The 16,379-nt window shown below is 38.7% G+C and overlaps 1 protein-coding gene and 1 pseudogene across 1 annotated transcript in view; one reads left to right on the top strand and one right to left on the bottom strand.

The window, feature by feature from the left end:
- Positions 1–391: 391 nt before the first annotated feature.
- On the top strand, positions 392–511 carry LOC120602602 (uncharacterized; annotated as a pseudogene).
- A 3,469-nt stretch (positions 512–3,980) lies between these two features.
- TBX20 (T-box transcription factor 20) overlaps positions 3,981–16,379 on the bottom strand; it is a 44,736-nt gene continuing 32,337 nt past the window's right edge. The window contains exons 7-8 of the mRNA XM_039862737.1: positions 6,855–6,964; positions 3,981–5,628 (exon numbers count right to left, since the gene is read on the bottom strand). Coding sequence (XP_039718671.1) covers positions 5,288–5,628; positions 6,855–6,964 — 451 coding nt within the window. The 3' untranslated portion in view covers positions 3,981–5,287. The remainder of the gene's footprint in view (positions 5,629–6,854; positions 6,965–16,379) is intronic.

The following is a 16,379-nucleotide window of genomic DNA, read 5'->3' on the forward strand; positions in this document are numbered from 1 at the left end:
ATTTTTTAAAGGTTGGTGTTTGGCATGCACAAAAAATTAAGGATGATGGAGCAGGCTCCTGAAAGCAGAAGGTCTGATAACGTCACATACTCTGAAGAACTGTCACGTGGAAGAAGGATTAAGACTTCGACTTTGGCTGATCTTATTTTGTGGCAGTCCGCTCTGTGTGATATCGGTACCGCACATTCAAGAGCTCATGACTAGAGTGAGAAGCAGGAGATCGTTAAGCTTTATGGAGTCTTCAGTATCACTCAGTACAGGGAGGTGCAAAGTCCTACCATCCCAAGGGTTCATCGGGGAGAGTGAGTGAGGGAAGGGAAAATGGGAACTAGTGGGGCCTAGAGACGTGTCTTCTCCACGGGCTCTCAAATGCAATTAAAGACAAAGCTAAGTCTATGAGCATTCCACCCTGAACAAGCCCAATCTCATCTGATCTTGCAAGCTAAGCAGGGTCGGGCCTGGTTAGTACTTGGATGGGAGACCACCTAGGAAGACCAGGTAGGTGTTAAAAAGTTAAAAAAAAAAAAAAGCCAAGCCCTATGCAGTAATCCATGGGCTGTGTCTGGTCCAGGAGTGGCCATTTGTGGCCCCTGATCTCACCTAATTCCCCCCATCATTTTTTTTCAGGTGAGGAAACAGGTAGCAAAAGTCACGAAGCAAAGTGTGTCAGATAATGAAAGGTGTAAATGTGTGTATATATATATATATCAAAAACACACCATTTTTAATGAAAGAAGTTAATATCCACACATTCGTACTTCTGTACAATTTTGGGTAATATATAATTTTAAGCTGTTTACAAATAACATGTAATGCTTCAAATATTACATAATGTTGATAATACATTTCTAGCAGAAATAAATATATTGCACTTAAAAAGAACTTCGTTAGATGTTACTTCATAATATTAGGCTTCTAACTTCTTCTCCCATAAAGCATTTCCCACGCCCTTCCCCCAGCCCCCAGCACACCGCACTTCATAACAACGACTGTTCCCACGCGATTCATTAAGCAGATGAACACAGCAAACAATAGAACCGTGATAGAGTCTACTAAAAAGGCTAATTTGATTTTTTCCTTTAGGGAATTCAAAGACCTTCTTTCAGGTTTCTGAAACTAAGGAAAACACAACCACTAAATACAGTATATTAATGTACCAGAAGTAAAACACGATAAATTGTAGTTTTTGTTCAGATGTATTATTTCGCCAAAATGTTTTTACTTCCTTATTATCAGGGGAGAGGATCGGAATTATTTAAGGGATGGACAGAGACAAAGGGGCCAGAAAATACTTACGGATTAAATCATCTGTCAAACGTATATAAATGAACCTGTGCATATTTAAGCATGCTAAAGAAAGATAAATATTGGAATATTTGATACCTGGCATGGAATGAATAGTAGTGAAGAAAGGATGTTTAGTTTCATAAAGTTTTAACCTCCTCTTTGCTTGTTTACATAAAATCCTTGCACTCTGAAATAATATGCATATAAAATCCATCCTCCACCCATCTCTAAAGGGGCCAGCTGAAAATCTTTTCCGTCTAGCGCTTTATTTCTGTCTACACAGTCTAGATTTAGGGTATAATATTGCTTTACTTGTAATAATTATCAAGTCCATGCATGTTTAATAATGAAAAGTTTTCCTTATGTAGTTAATGGAAGATTGTGTAATAAGACTGTTTTTCTTACAATCTATGACCCTGTTCATTACGTAATTGAATCTTTGAATTTTAGTACCTGAGTCATCGCTAAGCTTGACTATGTATTTAATGGGGTGGTAAAGTCACTTTATCCACTTTATTTGAGGCTTATTTTTCTCAATATAATTCAGCTTAAACATAAGCAGAGCATCCTGAAAAGCTAATGTGAAATTCAGCATTGGAATAACTATCCTAACACCTCGCCAAAAAATTCGTAGGCAACATGGGATGAGGATACTTTATAAGAATACTTATTTGGGGGGCTTTTAGAGGGTTTCCTTTTTCTTTTTTGTGGGGGGATGGATGTCATGGCTGGAGAATTGCAACGATAGAGATGTGGTTAACGGTGGGGGAGGGGAGAACTTGGAATACCCCTGAAATCAGTATGACTCCTACGTCATAGCCCTTACACAGGGGTTTTGCTAGATGATGATGAATCATCAGGGAGCTTCTCAATTCCTCCTTTGTCCACCTACTGGGAAGGTGGTAGACCTTCCAGACAACATACCACTGTTATAAATTCAAAGGACCAGCAATGAAAGCTGGATGTGTTTATCTTTATACTGCTAAGGGGCAGGTGGAGAAGGATGGAGGAGTTACTAAGTGAAAGAAATAATTGAACTGACTCAGAATTATCAATAAATATTTTAAAAACAAATCATATATTAATTATGTGATTAATATTAGTTAATTGTGTGAGTTAATTTCTTTGGGTTAGATAAAGAGCTGCTGACAGGGCCTCTTTTTAGCAGCCGTGCTTTTTGATAGTGTAATATACCTGGAGGAGAAACCCCGAATTTATTCTAAATGTACTATACCTCATGCTCTTTATTATTCAGTTGGCTTTCCCGCTAATTATCTAGTTCTTGCGATTCCTTTTGGCAAAATAGACTTTAGAGTTTTAAATCTTACTTGCCCGAGGGGTGAAGCAAGAATCAACAACCAGAATAGCTCGTAAAGACCCCAGTGGAGCAAATTTCTACCCCTGGCTCTCACGGCTAGACTGACTCGCATCAGGCTGAGCTCCATGTCACTTGTGCTTTTTATTTCTGGTTCAAATAAGACCAAATACTTACACACTATATCCAGTTTAGAATTCCAGGTGTGGCTTTTCAATAGCATGCTTTGCGATATTAGTCTTTTCTCTAAGCACTCTTATCTTATTCTTATATTGCTTAATCACAAAGTTATGAAGTCAGGAAATACTGGTGTAAAACCATATTTAACAAAAACATACAACTGTCCTTTGAGACACACCAGTTGGGAAAAATATCGAAATAGTATTAAAATCATCCTTTCATTCTCATTGAAAAGAAGATTCAGATATGATTTACTTTAGCAGACCAGTAATTTACCAGAATATTGACTAGCATCATGGAAAATAGCATCTACCTTTGCTGTTCCTGCTTTAAGCAGCAGTACTCTATATTAAAAGGAGCACTGGTGAGAGGCCAAGTATTAAATATTAAACCCCTACCCTAATCTCTATGGATATTTAAACATTGCTCATAACTGTATTTTTAAGGAAATGCACATCTGTGCTGTGTTTGAAAACAAACTACCTGTGTATACTATAGCATAACATGCCAGAAGCTATAAATTAGCCAACAGTGCCTTCCGCGGGACTCTGAGATGCTTGGTTAACACAGTCCACGCTTCTCCATACAGAAACTTAGGGATACAGTGGAGAAGGACAATTGCAAAGTCCAGCAATGGCCTCACATGGACAGGCTATGCCATTTTGCCATGTTTCATGAGCTGGAAATGCCCCAGAAAGGCATTTGATGTGGAAAAGCCTAACACTAAAATGACCAAATAAAATCCCAACGGAGTCTGATCTGATAAGTATATTGCATTTACTCCCAAATACACCTCTGCTCACAGCAGCAATATTTCCCATCTCTTTTCCCATCAACCATGTAGTAAACAAATTTAATACTTTTGTAGTCAGACAGAGTAAAAGGAATATTGCATACAAAATTATTCAGTTAAAATCGAGTTTCGGGGAGCTTTGTGAAGAAGACAGATTACATCCTGTAGCTAGAATGCATTATACCTAAAGTTGAAGGAGTATAAACTTCATTAAATTTTGTTATAAGTAAACGAACTGTTGCAAAATACCAAATATACTACCCAAATATACTACCCTGACCATAATTGTTTAGTTATATGTTGCCCAAAATAATATAGAGATTATATATAACTAAAATATAATTAATTACTGTACAACACTTAAAGAAGGCTTCAAAACACAGCAAGAGCGGAAAATGAAGTGGATAAATGTTTTAGATTTACTCGTAAGCACTGCCAATGTTTCAATCAGGGAGTCCTCGAGTTAACATGTAATTTCACATAATAGGCTAGAAAAATGGTAAAGGAGTCACTGAATGTAACGGTAAGAGAAAAGGACAAATCGGACACATAGGCACATAGCCCCTCGTGAGCACAGGTTAGATGGTGGCTGGTGACACAGGCACTTAGAATGGCCACCCACAAATCCTTGTCAGTTAGCAGTAGCGGCTAATCTATCATCAAAGCAGATTTACCAAAAATGAGGATTTGGCCTGGCGCATTTTAACATCCATAAGGTCTCCCAAAGCTGAAGAAAACTGAAGGGGCCATCGGCACCCGTGGTGGAGAAGCTTCTTTCAGAATAGGAAAATCAGCTTTTTATTGCAGCTTAAGTGAAAGAAAGCTTCGCACGTCATCATGTAGAGGCTTTAGTGTTCCTTGGTGAATAGATCAGTAGTGTATTTAGAACGCAGCCCAGAAAATTCAAACCTCAGCTTTACCATGTAACACAAAGAGCCTCTTGCTTCAAAATTGTATATAGAAGATTTTCCCTACATAGATGGCAAGTGATTGCAAGAAAGAGAATTAGGAAGAAAGAAGACAAGACTGGAAAAGAGCTCGTTTGGTACTGGTCCTCCAGTATTACAAAAAGAACTTTGTAAAGTCATTACCAAGTAAGTATTCATCCACAAAATGGGATGCATCGGCATTCTCAGCTCCTCGCCCAGCAAACTAACGAAGGAAAACTAATCATGCTTAAGCTACAGCACTACGAATCTCTCTCTAAGGGCTCTCATTTTCTACAGGGAGAAATGGACTTAAGTTAGTCATTACACATTATGGTCGGTATGTAATACAGTATTGCCTCTTTGAAGATTCTTTTAACCTGTGGAAAGCAGAAAGAAAACCTATACTCGTTGATTCTATACATTACTGCATCGACACAGCATTTTCAACCACTAGGATGAATGCACTTTAGGATTCATCTGCCTCGTAGTATTAATCTTCCTGGGTCAATCGATGTCCTGTTAGCTGCAGGACTTAGGCTGGCTGAGAACTTGACACTGATTCTTTCTCAAACCCAAGAGCTACCCGACAACTACAGATGAATCCTGGCCCGCGATGCATTCCCGTGGCAGTACGTGTTGTGGTGTCCAGCTCTCCTCTCAGTAGGTCCCATGTCTCCCGGAGAGCCCCGGGTCCAGCACCCCACATCCCGCCCACCCAGCCTGCCCTGTATCTCCATACCCATTTGCACGCCGCAGATCTGGATTCTCCCACTCTTAGAGGAGTCATACGAACGGCGTCATGACCGCGGAGGAATGGCGCAGTCCCTGGAGGGCAGCGTAGGGCCCCTGCTGGAAGTAGTGGTGGTAGCGCGGCATGTGGAAGGACGGGAAGGCGGGGCCGCTGCTCTGCATGGAGCCGGCGATGGCCGAAGGGGCCAGGGGCACCCCGAGCCGGCCGTACGGCGGCAGAGAGCCCTGGATGGCGTGCGGAATGGGGGTCGCTATGGATGCTGTGCTGGTGCCCAGGGCAGTCAGGGGCTGTGGGTGCTGAAATCCAGGAAAGCTGGGGGAAGACGAGACCCAGGAGCTGAGAGACAGGTTATCGGACGTTGTGAAGGCTGACCCTGGAAGGCGAAAGGACTCGTTAGACTGGGAACTCTATTCCGACGTGCGAGTCGAGAATTATATGATCTGTAAGGATCGATTTAAGAAATGTGATAGTAGATCTGCAGTCCAAAAAGACAGACATGTCAACCAGGAGGCAGCTCGACCTTTCCAGATAAGGAGATATCATTTACACCACGTATGGAAGAGAGGATTTACTAAATAGGAAAAGACTTAACCCATTAGATGGCCTACAGACTCCCAGGGAGTAGCCAAAACACGGGTTCACTACCTGAAGGTCTTACCTGATTCCTGATTCCCCTTAAAGGAGCTCCAGGGAGCTGATACTGTCTTAACCTCTGCAGATCCCCAAAGGAGGGCTGGACATACGAGCCCCAAAAGCCACCGTGAGAACACACAAGTGTGTTCCTTTTTTTTTTTTTAGCTTCCATAACTCCTTATAAAAATATTTGACAAGTTACAAAGTTACTTTTTCTTACATCATAGCATCCAGATGTTTCAACAAGAGTTGACATTGATTTTTCCGATTGTATAATTACCAGGAGCTCACTTGGATTTAGCTATAAGAGATGTCCTCTGTTTTGACCGATTATGCTGTTCCATGTTACGGACATAGCAATATGACAGGGGCTTGCTCCCCATATGAACATCCCTGTGCCTGGTCACCCTCTGGTCGTTCTTCTCTGGACTCCAGGTGCAGAGGGCTCCTCCTCGAGCTTTTCTGACAGAGGGACTTCCAGTCCTCCATCTCACCACTGGGGCTGCCGCCTCTAAGTAGTGCCCTTCACTAGGAGAATCTCCTTTTTAAAAGTGTTTTCAGTTTTAGCCATTATCCTGTAAGATATTCCTGACCTAGGTGGAACAGATATAGTCCTTGATTTTTCCAATTATAAATTCGAGGTTCAGAAAGACTGAGGGACCACCCCCGACATCCTACAGCTCCTTGGTAAGTAACTCCTTAGCCCTGAATCAGGGGCTCGTGTCCTTTTACCAGAAAAGGAAACCACAGGAAACCTTCAGGCATCATAAATCACTTACGACTCAGAGGCAGAATTATGAACTATGTGAAAATCGGCCTCAGGGGCTATTACTTCTTGAAGAAGCTCTTGAAATATTTGGGGGCAGCGTGTGCCCTGAGGACAAGAAGCCTCATGCGCTACCTGCCTTCATTCTCCTTTGCGTGCTGGTGCTCCCGGCAGCTGCAGAGCTGGGGAAGCTGTCTTACCTCGGCCCTGTGTCGTCTGAACTTCATCTCCCAGGACATCCTCTTCTCCATAGGTACGGATGGGTGAGCGGGCATAGGAATGCTTTTGAATCAGGCTCTCCACACTTTCCCTAGGTTAGAAAGCAATGCATCCCGAGTAAGCCAAAGAGGACTCCGAGGTGGAGAGGGGGGTCTTAAAGGTAATTTACGAGTCAGTGGAAACATTTTCTCAGCCAAAAGACCACCACTTCTGGGAAAGACCGCATTCAAAACATGTATATTTATTCCACTGTAGACTTCTCAGAAACATGACCTTAGGCATACAAATACAAGCAAGCATAACTGAATAGGGTAGGGACAATCCCCTGAAATCCTACAAAGTGAGGAACAAAGAGGTGAACAGGGAGCTCTGAAACCCGACCACGGGCATACGGAGTTTAATTATGTGAAAGGCGAGTGAGCAAATTTAGTGGAAGGAGCTGCAAAGAATCATCTCACCGACTTCATCAGCTAATGAATACAAAACAAATGCTCAGCTGGTATGAACTGCACTGATCCAACATGCAATGAACTGTTTGCAAAATGTTCAAAATATCATTAATCATAAAAAGACTTAGTGCTCAACTAACAAAACTAGTAAATCCGTAGAGCATATGACAATATGGGTAGTTTCGAATAATGAATCCTGATTTTCTTTTGCTTTAAGATTGAAAATTACAGAGACACTGTGAGGGACACATACACAGCCATTAGTAAATTGAGGTCCCCAAATAAATTGGTCCATTGTCTTTAAAGATCATCTTTCTCATGCAGCAGTCTATAAACTAGAGTACATTAACTTAAAAAAGAAAAAAGAAAGTATGAGGTTAGCCAAATAATTTTTTGCCAAAAGTGCAAATTGGTAACACGTTAGCTTACACAGCATACGACTCTGGAATAGCTGTGGCCTCGAGACCAACACCAAAGGACAAAGAAAGGAGCAAAAGAAAGTCGTGTTGAGTGAAAAAGGACAAACCAAACACCAGATTTCATATTGAAGGGACAAGGAAAGCAAATAAAATGTCATCATAACTTTTCAAAATGTAACGCTTGTCCATAATTCACATACATATATATATATATGTGTGTGTGTGTGTATATATATATATATATATATATACAGACTTTATCTGTGAAAAATACTAATTTATAGTGAATATGGTGTTCTAGAAAGCTTGTATATTCAACATATATGCAAAAGCATTTTGCCATAATAGTGTGCAAAAGAAGACTTAAGGGTATGCCTAAAAGAAAAATTAATTCTAGCAACTATTTGAGTTACATCTCTGTTCCCAAAAGGTTTTTAAAATAAGCATACAGTACAACTTCCGATAGTCTAAATAACTGGGATCAGGCAAAATCCAGACCTGATGGCTTAACAGAGCTGTTTTTTTAAAAACGAGGCCATTCCATGTTTATCGATATGAAATGATCTCCAAGATGGAGGAAGTGAAAAATGCAAAGAAGCATCTTTGTTCCTCTTACGGAATATGTCTTTAATTCCTTGGCTTCTTCCAATATTTTTCTTCATCACAGCTTTTGAGCAACTTGATTGTCATGTTATTTCTTCCTTCTTGAATTTGGGGGTGTCGGGCCTCTAAGCATTATGTGTTTTTAGTTGACATTAAATTTGGCAAATTTCTGGACATTATTTCTTCAAATGTAATTCTTCTCCTATACCCCTTCCACCTTTCAGGTGTTCCAATTACACATACACTAGACTGCTTAAAGTTTTCCCGGAAGTCACGAACACTATTCATTTTTTTAAAAAAAATTTCTCCATGCTCTCTGTATTTCACTTCGGATAGTTTCTATTGCTATATCTTCAAGTTTGCTAATCTTTTCACCTGAAATGTCTCATCTGCCATTAATCCCATCCAGTGTATCTTTCCTTATACATAGCCAGTCCCTGATTTACAGTGGTTCAATTTAGGATTTTTTGACTTTACAATGGTATGACGGTGATATACATTCAATAGAAACTGTACTTCAAACTTTGAATTTTGATCTTTTTCCAGACTAGTGATAAGTGGTACAACACTCTTCTGTTGCTGGCAGTGAGCTACCCGTCCCGGTCAGGCACATGATCACAAGAGTAAAGAACTGAAACTCGACAGTGCCCTGTGTAGCCAGCAGCTTTTGGTTATTGTGTTCTGAGCACGTTTCAGGTAGACTAGGCTAAGCTATAGTGTTTGGTAAGTTGGGTGTATTCGATGCATTTTCAACTTACAATAGGTTTATCGGGACATAACTCCATTGTAGGTTGAGGAGCATCTGTATATTGCAGTTTTCATATTTAGAATTTTGAATTGGATCTTTTGGACATCTTCCATATCTCTATTTAATTTTTTGAATATGTAGAATACAGTTATAATAACTGTTTTAATGTCCTTATCTGCTAATTATAATATTTATGTCAGTTAGGGGTTATTTTCAATTAACTTATTGCCTCATTATAGATCTTAGTTTTCTACTTCTTTGCATTTTTGATCATTTGTAATTGGATACCAGACATTGTGAATTTTACCTTGTTAGGTGCTATGTATCTTTGTATTGCTAAACTTTATTCTAGGATATAGTTGTTACTTGGAAATAATTTGACCTTTTTGGTCTTGCTTTCAAGATGTTAGATAGGACATACTACTGAAGCAAAACCCTTCTGAATATTCCATCAAATGCCCTGAAAGTCACAAAGTTTCCCGGTCCATCTTGCTGGAACAGGCACAATTCCCTTCCATGAATGAACACTAGGCACTGTTTCTTCTAATCCTTTCACGAGCTTTACCCCCAGCCTCTGGCAGTTTCCTGACATGCATGTGCTGATCGGGTCTCAGCTGAATACTCAGACATCCCTGTAAACCTCCAGAGTCCTCCTCTGCTGTAGTCTGTCCTATGGATTCTCACTGATTTGGTCTCATCAAACCCTCAGCTCTGATAGCTCTACTCAGGGAGACCATCAAGCTCTGCCTGAATTCTTTCTCTCTGTGGCATGGCCAGTATATGCTCTCAGACTATAAACTGGGGCCATCACAGGGCTCATGACATTTGTTTTCCATCCCTTGGGGATTATTGTTTTTTCTTACCTGGTATCCAGTGTCACACAAAAAAAAAAAGAAAAGAAAAGAAAAGAAAAAAAAGCACTGTTTCATATTTTTTCTGTGTGTCTTAGTTACTCATGGCAACAGGGTAGACTTGATCCTTGTTGCTTTACCTTCACCTGAAGTAAAGTCTCTCCTGGGGATCTTCTAAAAATACCAAGACCCAGACCACATCCACAGACCCAGTAAAATTGTCACAACCTCTGGGGGTGAGACACAGGCTTCAGTAACTGCTAAAGCTCACCAGGTGCTTCCGGCAGGCAGGCAAGTTAAGGAATGAATGGAGGAGAGGTGTGTGACAGGTACTTTTCACCATACACGCCTCTGTACCATTTGGACTTTGGACATAAGGATTGTTCATTCAAAATTAATTACAGATTGTTAAATATCATGAGAAATGACAACGTACCAATGAATAAAAAGAAAAGAACTTCTGGTCTAACACTGATACTTGGGGAACTTATAACGAATCGATAAAAATAGTCATTATCGTGCCGATTTTTTATGTTAATGTAGTAAACATATTGGAGGCAGTCTGGTATAATGGAAATATCATCGGCTTTAAAATCATTCATTGAATGGATGAATAGATAGAAGAGTAGGTGGACCACCTGGAGCCATTTTTACATTCTAATTTTGTTACTTCCTTAACCTCTCATCTGTAAATTGGAGAGCAAAATACCTGCCTGCCTCTCGGGGCCATTTATTCAAAAAAATATATGGATCGAGAACCTATTATGAACAAGGCACTATTCTAAGAATTGTCGAGATAGCAGTAAATCAAACATAATGATCCCTGCCTAATGAGGGGGAGGGGGCTACAGGGAAAAAAGAGAGAGAAGACAATAGAATCATATGTAGTATATTAGATGACGACGATAATAGTGCTATGAGAAAATAAAGGAAAAGCAGAGAATAGTGATAAAACCTGTACTATGAGGATTAAATGAGATAAGTCATCTGAATTGCCCCAAATAGTGCCTGGAACATAGGAGATACTCAGTAAATATAATGCACTATAAACGTATATCTATACCAAGTAAAAATATTATATCTTATTAGATTATATTTTTCTACAATTTACTCTACCTATCTGAATAATCCTAATTCAGAACAATGTGATCCAAACAGAGAATTCTTCTCAGTGATTGAATGATAAACTCAACAGAGAATTTGACCATGTTAATGGCAGTCCTGATATAAAATTACATCTATCATAAAGATAAAATGTTAAGTGAGTCCATATCACTTGTTTAAAAGTGTAACCTATTTAAAAACAAATAAATTAAACAAACAAACAAACAAACAAATAAATAAATAAAAGTGTAACCTATTTTTAAAATTCCTTGAATGGATTTGTTGAATCCCTACAGTTAGACTTGTTGAAATGAAAATATTTTATCATTTACTAAGAGGCATCAGTAAATATAGTAAATGCAGAAGTTAATGAAAAGGATAATTTGGCATGACATGAATCTTAATTAATCAACTGGCCAACTGTCATATATTTTAAACTTTATGTGCCCACATTCTGATAATGTTGGACTCCCACAGCCTTAACAGCTTACTGTCACTTACTCAAGGACGTAACTCACTGCAATATTAGAGAGTGACTATCTTTGTGGGTAATTAATCTGGGTCATGAAGAAAAAGTCAAGTGAGCTGTTTGTCATTAATAAAATGACAAACCTTAATAATATGACATACATTCAAGCTGATGTCCTTTTAGTCTGAGCCACGTGTTGTACTGTTAATATTTAAGATTAACTTAGAAAAGAATTAGGTGGTTATTTTTACATGAGGAAGGAACTTGCCTCAACTACCCAATACCCTAGAAGATATTTTCTCTTTGTATAGTCATAAAGGAATGTCCATCAGTGGCCCAAATTCTGAATTGCCAAGTGTATTCCTCTTCCCATCTTAGGCACATAAACTGCTCAATCCAAGCATTTAAATTCAAAAGCAGAGTGTAGTATTCACCATAAAAGTGCCCTTATATGAAATCATTTAAACATCTTTCACAGACACACACAAGGAAAACCGTTTCCAAACAATACAGCGCATCATTGCTTTGTGAAATATTTTGTCGTTTTACAAAAAGTATGTTATACTCATTGTGTCCTTGGTAGATCACTGGTATCATTACTTATTCTCGTCTCTAGGAGGGAGAAGAAAAAGGGGATTCTGTTGAAGCGATTTCCTTGTCTCAGGTCTGGGAGTGAAATGAAGCAATGGCAGTTCTGATATAAAGGATAATTGAATTATTGCCTTTTAAGTGATTGAAAACAGTGGTGCATATCAGGGCCATCTCTTCAAAGATGTGACAGAGTAGAGAGCCCGTGCTGTTTACTTTATGTCTAATCCCTGTTTCCAGCAAAATGAAAAGTGCAAAGAATTTGTTTAGCCTGGAAGCCTGTTGGGAGGATTTATAAAATACCATACCCTGAAAAATAAGGGTTGAAACCCCTAATGAGTTAAGTGATTTACGTAATACAAGCTTTGGTAGGGCCTTGTAATGCTCAGTGCTGTTACCTCCCAGAGTTAGAGACGGTAGTCTTAGTCGACTTACTCTGAATTTAATAGATAAATAAAATGGGTACCATTATTGAAGGGCAGCCTTTCTAATATCTAAGGCTAAATTATTTTTCTAGGCAAGAGCACATCATTACCGTAGGTATCTTTAAAAGATTTCTTCTGACTACATCAATTCCAAGAATAACACATTACATGTGAGAGGCACAGTCACAGCCAGAAGGCGGGTAAGATAGAGGGTAGCTGCAGTACGTGGATCCTGCCAAAATGTTCAGAACCATTTGAAGTCGTTTGAACTATTTGTTCAAACTCTGGATAAGCAAAACCAACAGACTCTATCCGTTTTGGAGCTGATTGGCCTTGCTCTGTCTTTGAAACTAGAGGGCAAATTTCTCAATGTTCAGAAAGCAAAACCTTCCTTTTCTCTCCCGTTCTCCTCTACAGGGCCACTGTACCTAACATGCTCCTCTCATTGCACTCACTAGGTTGATGGAAATAGTTTGCGTGATTGTCTGTACTACTACACTGCCGACTTCTGAACGACGGAGAGAACAACGCTTTATCTAGGCATCAATTCTCAAACTTTGTTGTGTGTTATGGATGGAATATTTGTGTCCCCCCCCCCAAATTTACATGTTGAAATATTAACCCCCGGTGTGATATTAGGAGGTGGGGCCTTTTGTAGACAATTAGGTCTTGAGGGTAAAACCCTCATAAATGAGATTTATGTCCTTATAAGGAGAGACAGGGGAGCTTGCTTTGGTGCTCTGCTTTTCAGCAAATTGAGGACACAGTGGAAAGATGGCAGGTGGCCGGTCCTCAACAAATACTGAATCTGCCAGCACCTTGATTTTGGACTTCCTGGATTCTAGAACTGTGAGAAATAAATGTCTGTTGTGTAAGCCACTCAGTCGATGGCATTTTTGTTATGGTGGTCCAAACGGACTAAGACAGTGTGCATCGGAACTACCAGGAAGGCTTGTCAAAACACAAATTGTCAGGCCCTAGAATTTCTGACTCTGTAGGTCTGAGGTGCAGCCTAAGAATGTGATTTCCAGAGTGTTCCAGAGGGTGCTGAAGCTGCTGACCTGGACGGCCATACTGGGAGAACCACTGGCCGAGCTCAGCAGGTAGGACAGTGTTTGCTGGAACCTGCTTAGCACAACCCAACTCTGTCACTTGCCAGTTATGTGCTTGTGGGCAAATTACTTCACTTCTTCATGCCTCGGTATATTCATCTGTAAAATGAGGATATTACTATGACCTAGCTCTTAGGGTTATTATTCAGATTTAACGAATCAATATACAAAGTGCTTATATTGACACCTGGAAAATAATAAGTGCTCAATAAATGTTTATAGGTAACAAAATTAAATTCTTGTTATTATTCAGTATCAAGATCATGTGTTCCTAAAGCTGGTTACATAATCATAATCATTTTAGGTGAAATTGAGACTTCCAGTAGCTATGTATACGCTGTGCTCCATTCAAACCATTCTATAATATACATGTAAGAAAGGAAATTAAGTAAAAGTTACATGTTATTTCAATTTACATTTTTAATTTTCTCTCCTAAATGTAGACCTGGAAAAAAAACTGTTCAGGGAGAAAAATGTCAAATCCATTAAAATCAAATCTAATTTATTAGAAGCAAAATATTTAAAGTTGTTCTTGCTCATCAATTTGCTCGTGTTTATATCATGTTTTACTGGGCCTTTGTAAATAACTCCTTGTCACAATATTTTTCCACAGATTGATGCAGAAAATGTTATAAATTACTGGAAGACAATATATCAATATTTGTAGCTTCCACAAAGTACTTAATAAATGAAAACTTTAGATAATATCATTTGAAATGTATTATAAATCATTAATTTTAATTTGAGAACTGAAATTTATTATGCAGTCCAATTTGGGAAAACAAAATAACTTTAATCTTTTAAAGAGCTTTTAGACTTTAGTTTGCTGTCATTTATTTAACTTAGTCCTACTGATTTTTCTTTTTAGTAGTAATGTCCATTAGGATTTTAGCAACTTAGATAAACAAAATAGCAACTGAATAAAACCAAAGCTAATAGTTTAATTTCCTAGGTTCTTAACGGCTATGACAACTAGGAGAAAGGTCTCAAAGTACAGATTACTCAGCCTCTAAGTAAACTTTAGTAAATCTTGAGGCAGAGAACAAATATCCTTTATACACAGAAAGACAAACACAAGCAAGAAAAAAAAGGGAGGCAATTTACAACTTTAAGTTAAATGAAACTGCTACTCTGTCAGACTCACTGGTTTGTTCGACACTGTTTTGTAACGTAAGTGCTTCCTTTCAGAAGCTGCTGATAAATGACCAGCATTTGATTATTTTAATTTATTATATTAATAGATTTTATGTGAAAGCAGACTTTAATCTGGTTACCAAACAAAGTTGCTTTTATTTTATGCATGTAGGCTCTTAGACTAAGTCTGTCTTCCTTGGAGATGATTTAAAAAAAAAAAAAAATTCTTGCCTAAGAAGCTGTGTGATCAGATTCTTCATCTGTACCTGGGCTTTGATTTCTTCTAAGGAATGAGGCTGTGGTGGAGAACTGGTGGGCTGGATTAGATGACCTCCAAGATTCATTAGAGCTCTAATAATTAATGAATCTACAAGCATATAAAAATTAAAAATAGCTATTTTGGAAAAGGCCAGTACTAGTTGCAAAGAATCCTGGGTGGTAATTCTGAACCATCTATTAAACTAGTTGTGTAACTTGGGTAAATCACTTCCATTCTCTGGGCCCTAGTTGCCTCATTGGTATAACGACAGAAGTAAACTGGATGGCCCCCCAGATCATTTCAGCCTCAAAATAAATACTTCTTAGAAAGCTAAGTTTAAATTTCTTTTGAAAGTTTAAACATAAAATATCAGGGAGCACTTTAGTATGCACAATATAATTTAAAATACTCTTCTTATGTGTTAATCTATATTTAAGATAGAATAAACTATATACCAATAATTTAAAATAAAGTTAATTTATTTATACAAGGTTGGGATATTATATGTTGCTCAATAATCCCAGAAACAAAATTCGGTTTTAAACTCTTTGATTTCTGTCTCTTCTTTCCGAGTAAAGGGGAATTTCTGAGGCTTGTCCCCCCAGGCAGAGGTAATGCAGATATCCCCTGCCTGTGCCTGTCTCAGAAGCTGTGGCCTGCTCTGTGGCTCCTGTTACAACATGTGAGTCCCAGGGGAACGCTGTGGGTCACTGGGAGCAGGGGCCCATCCGAAGGGCAGAGACTATTGTTATTAGTTGTTGCTATTTGTTATCTTTAGTACTTTTACTTTTGAGGAGTTTGCCTCTCCTATAGTAATTGCCCTTAATATCCAGGGTTTTTGCTTTTTTTTTTAATATATATATATATATATAGTAGATTTCATTGAAAGAATATTTCACTTTGCTTTATTACAGACATTACATAACCTACTTTGAAAGAGTCTCCATAAAGCTCAAATATAGCTGTATATTTGAAAGATTAAAGAAATTAGCATACTAAATTACGAGCTATTACCATTTCACTGTTTACTAGGCTAAAGTTTCATCTATTTTCTCAGCCAATACAATTTCCCCAACCCGTTTGCCTAAATCTATTATGCCAGTTTTCTCCTAAAGATGGAAGATAAGAATGATATAAGAACTTATGTTGTTGGCTAATTACTAGTAGTTGGGCAACTACTCTTAGGCTGAACTAATTGGTTCTCAACCAACATGACTTCTTCTGGAGCCTTGAACGTCAGTTTCTATGACGCACTCCCCCCCACCCCCAAAGTTAGCCGGAATGCTTAGAAGAACGTAGCCTGATGCCAGTAGGATCCTAAGTGAGGAAGGTGAGGACATAGAGA

The sequence above is a fragment of the Pteropus medius genome, unplaced genomic scaffold (assembly GCF_902729225.1).
Source record: "Pteropus medius unplaced genomic scaffold, Ma_sr-lr_union100, whole genome shotgun sequence".
NCBI classification, from domain to species: Eukaryota; Metazoa; Chordata; class Mammalia; order Chiroptera; family Pteropodidae; genus Pteropus; species Pteropus medius.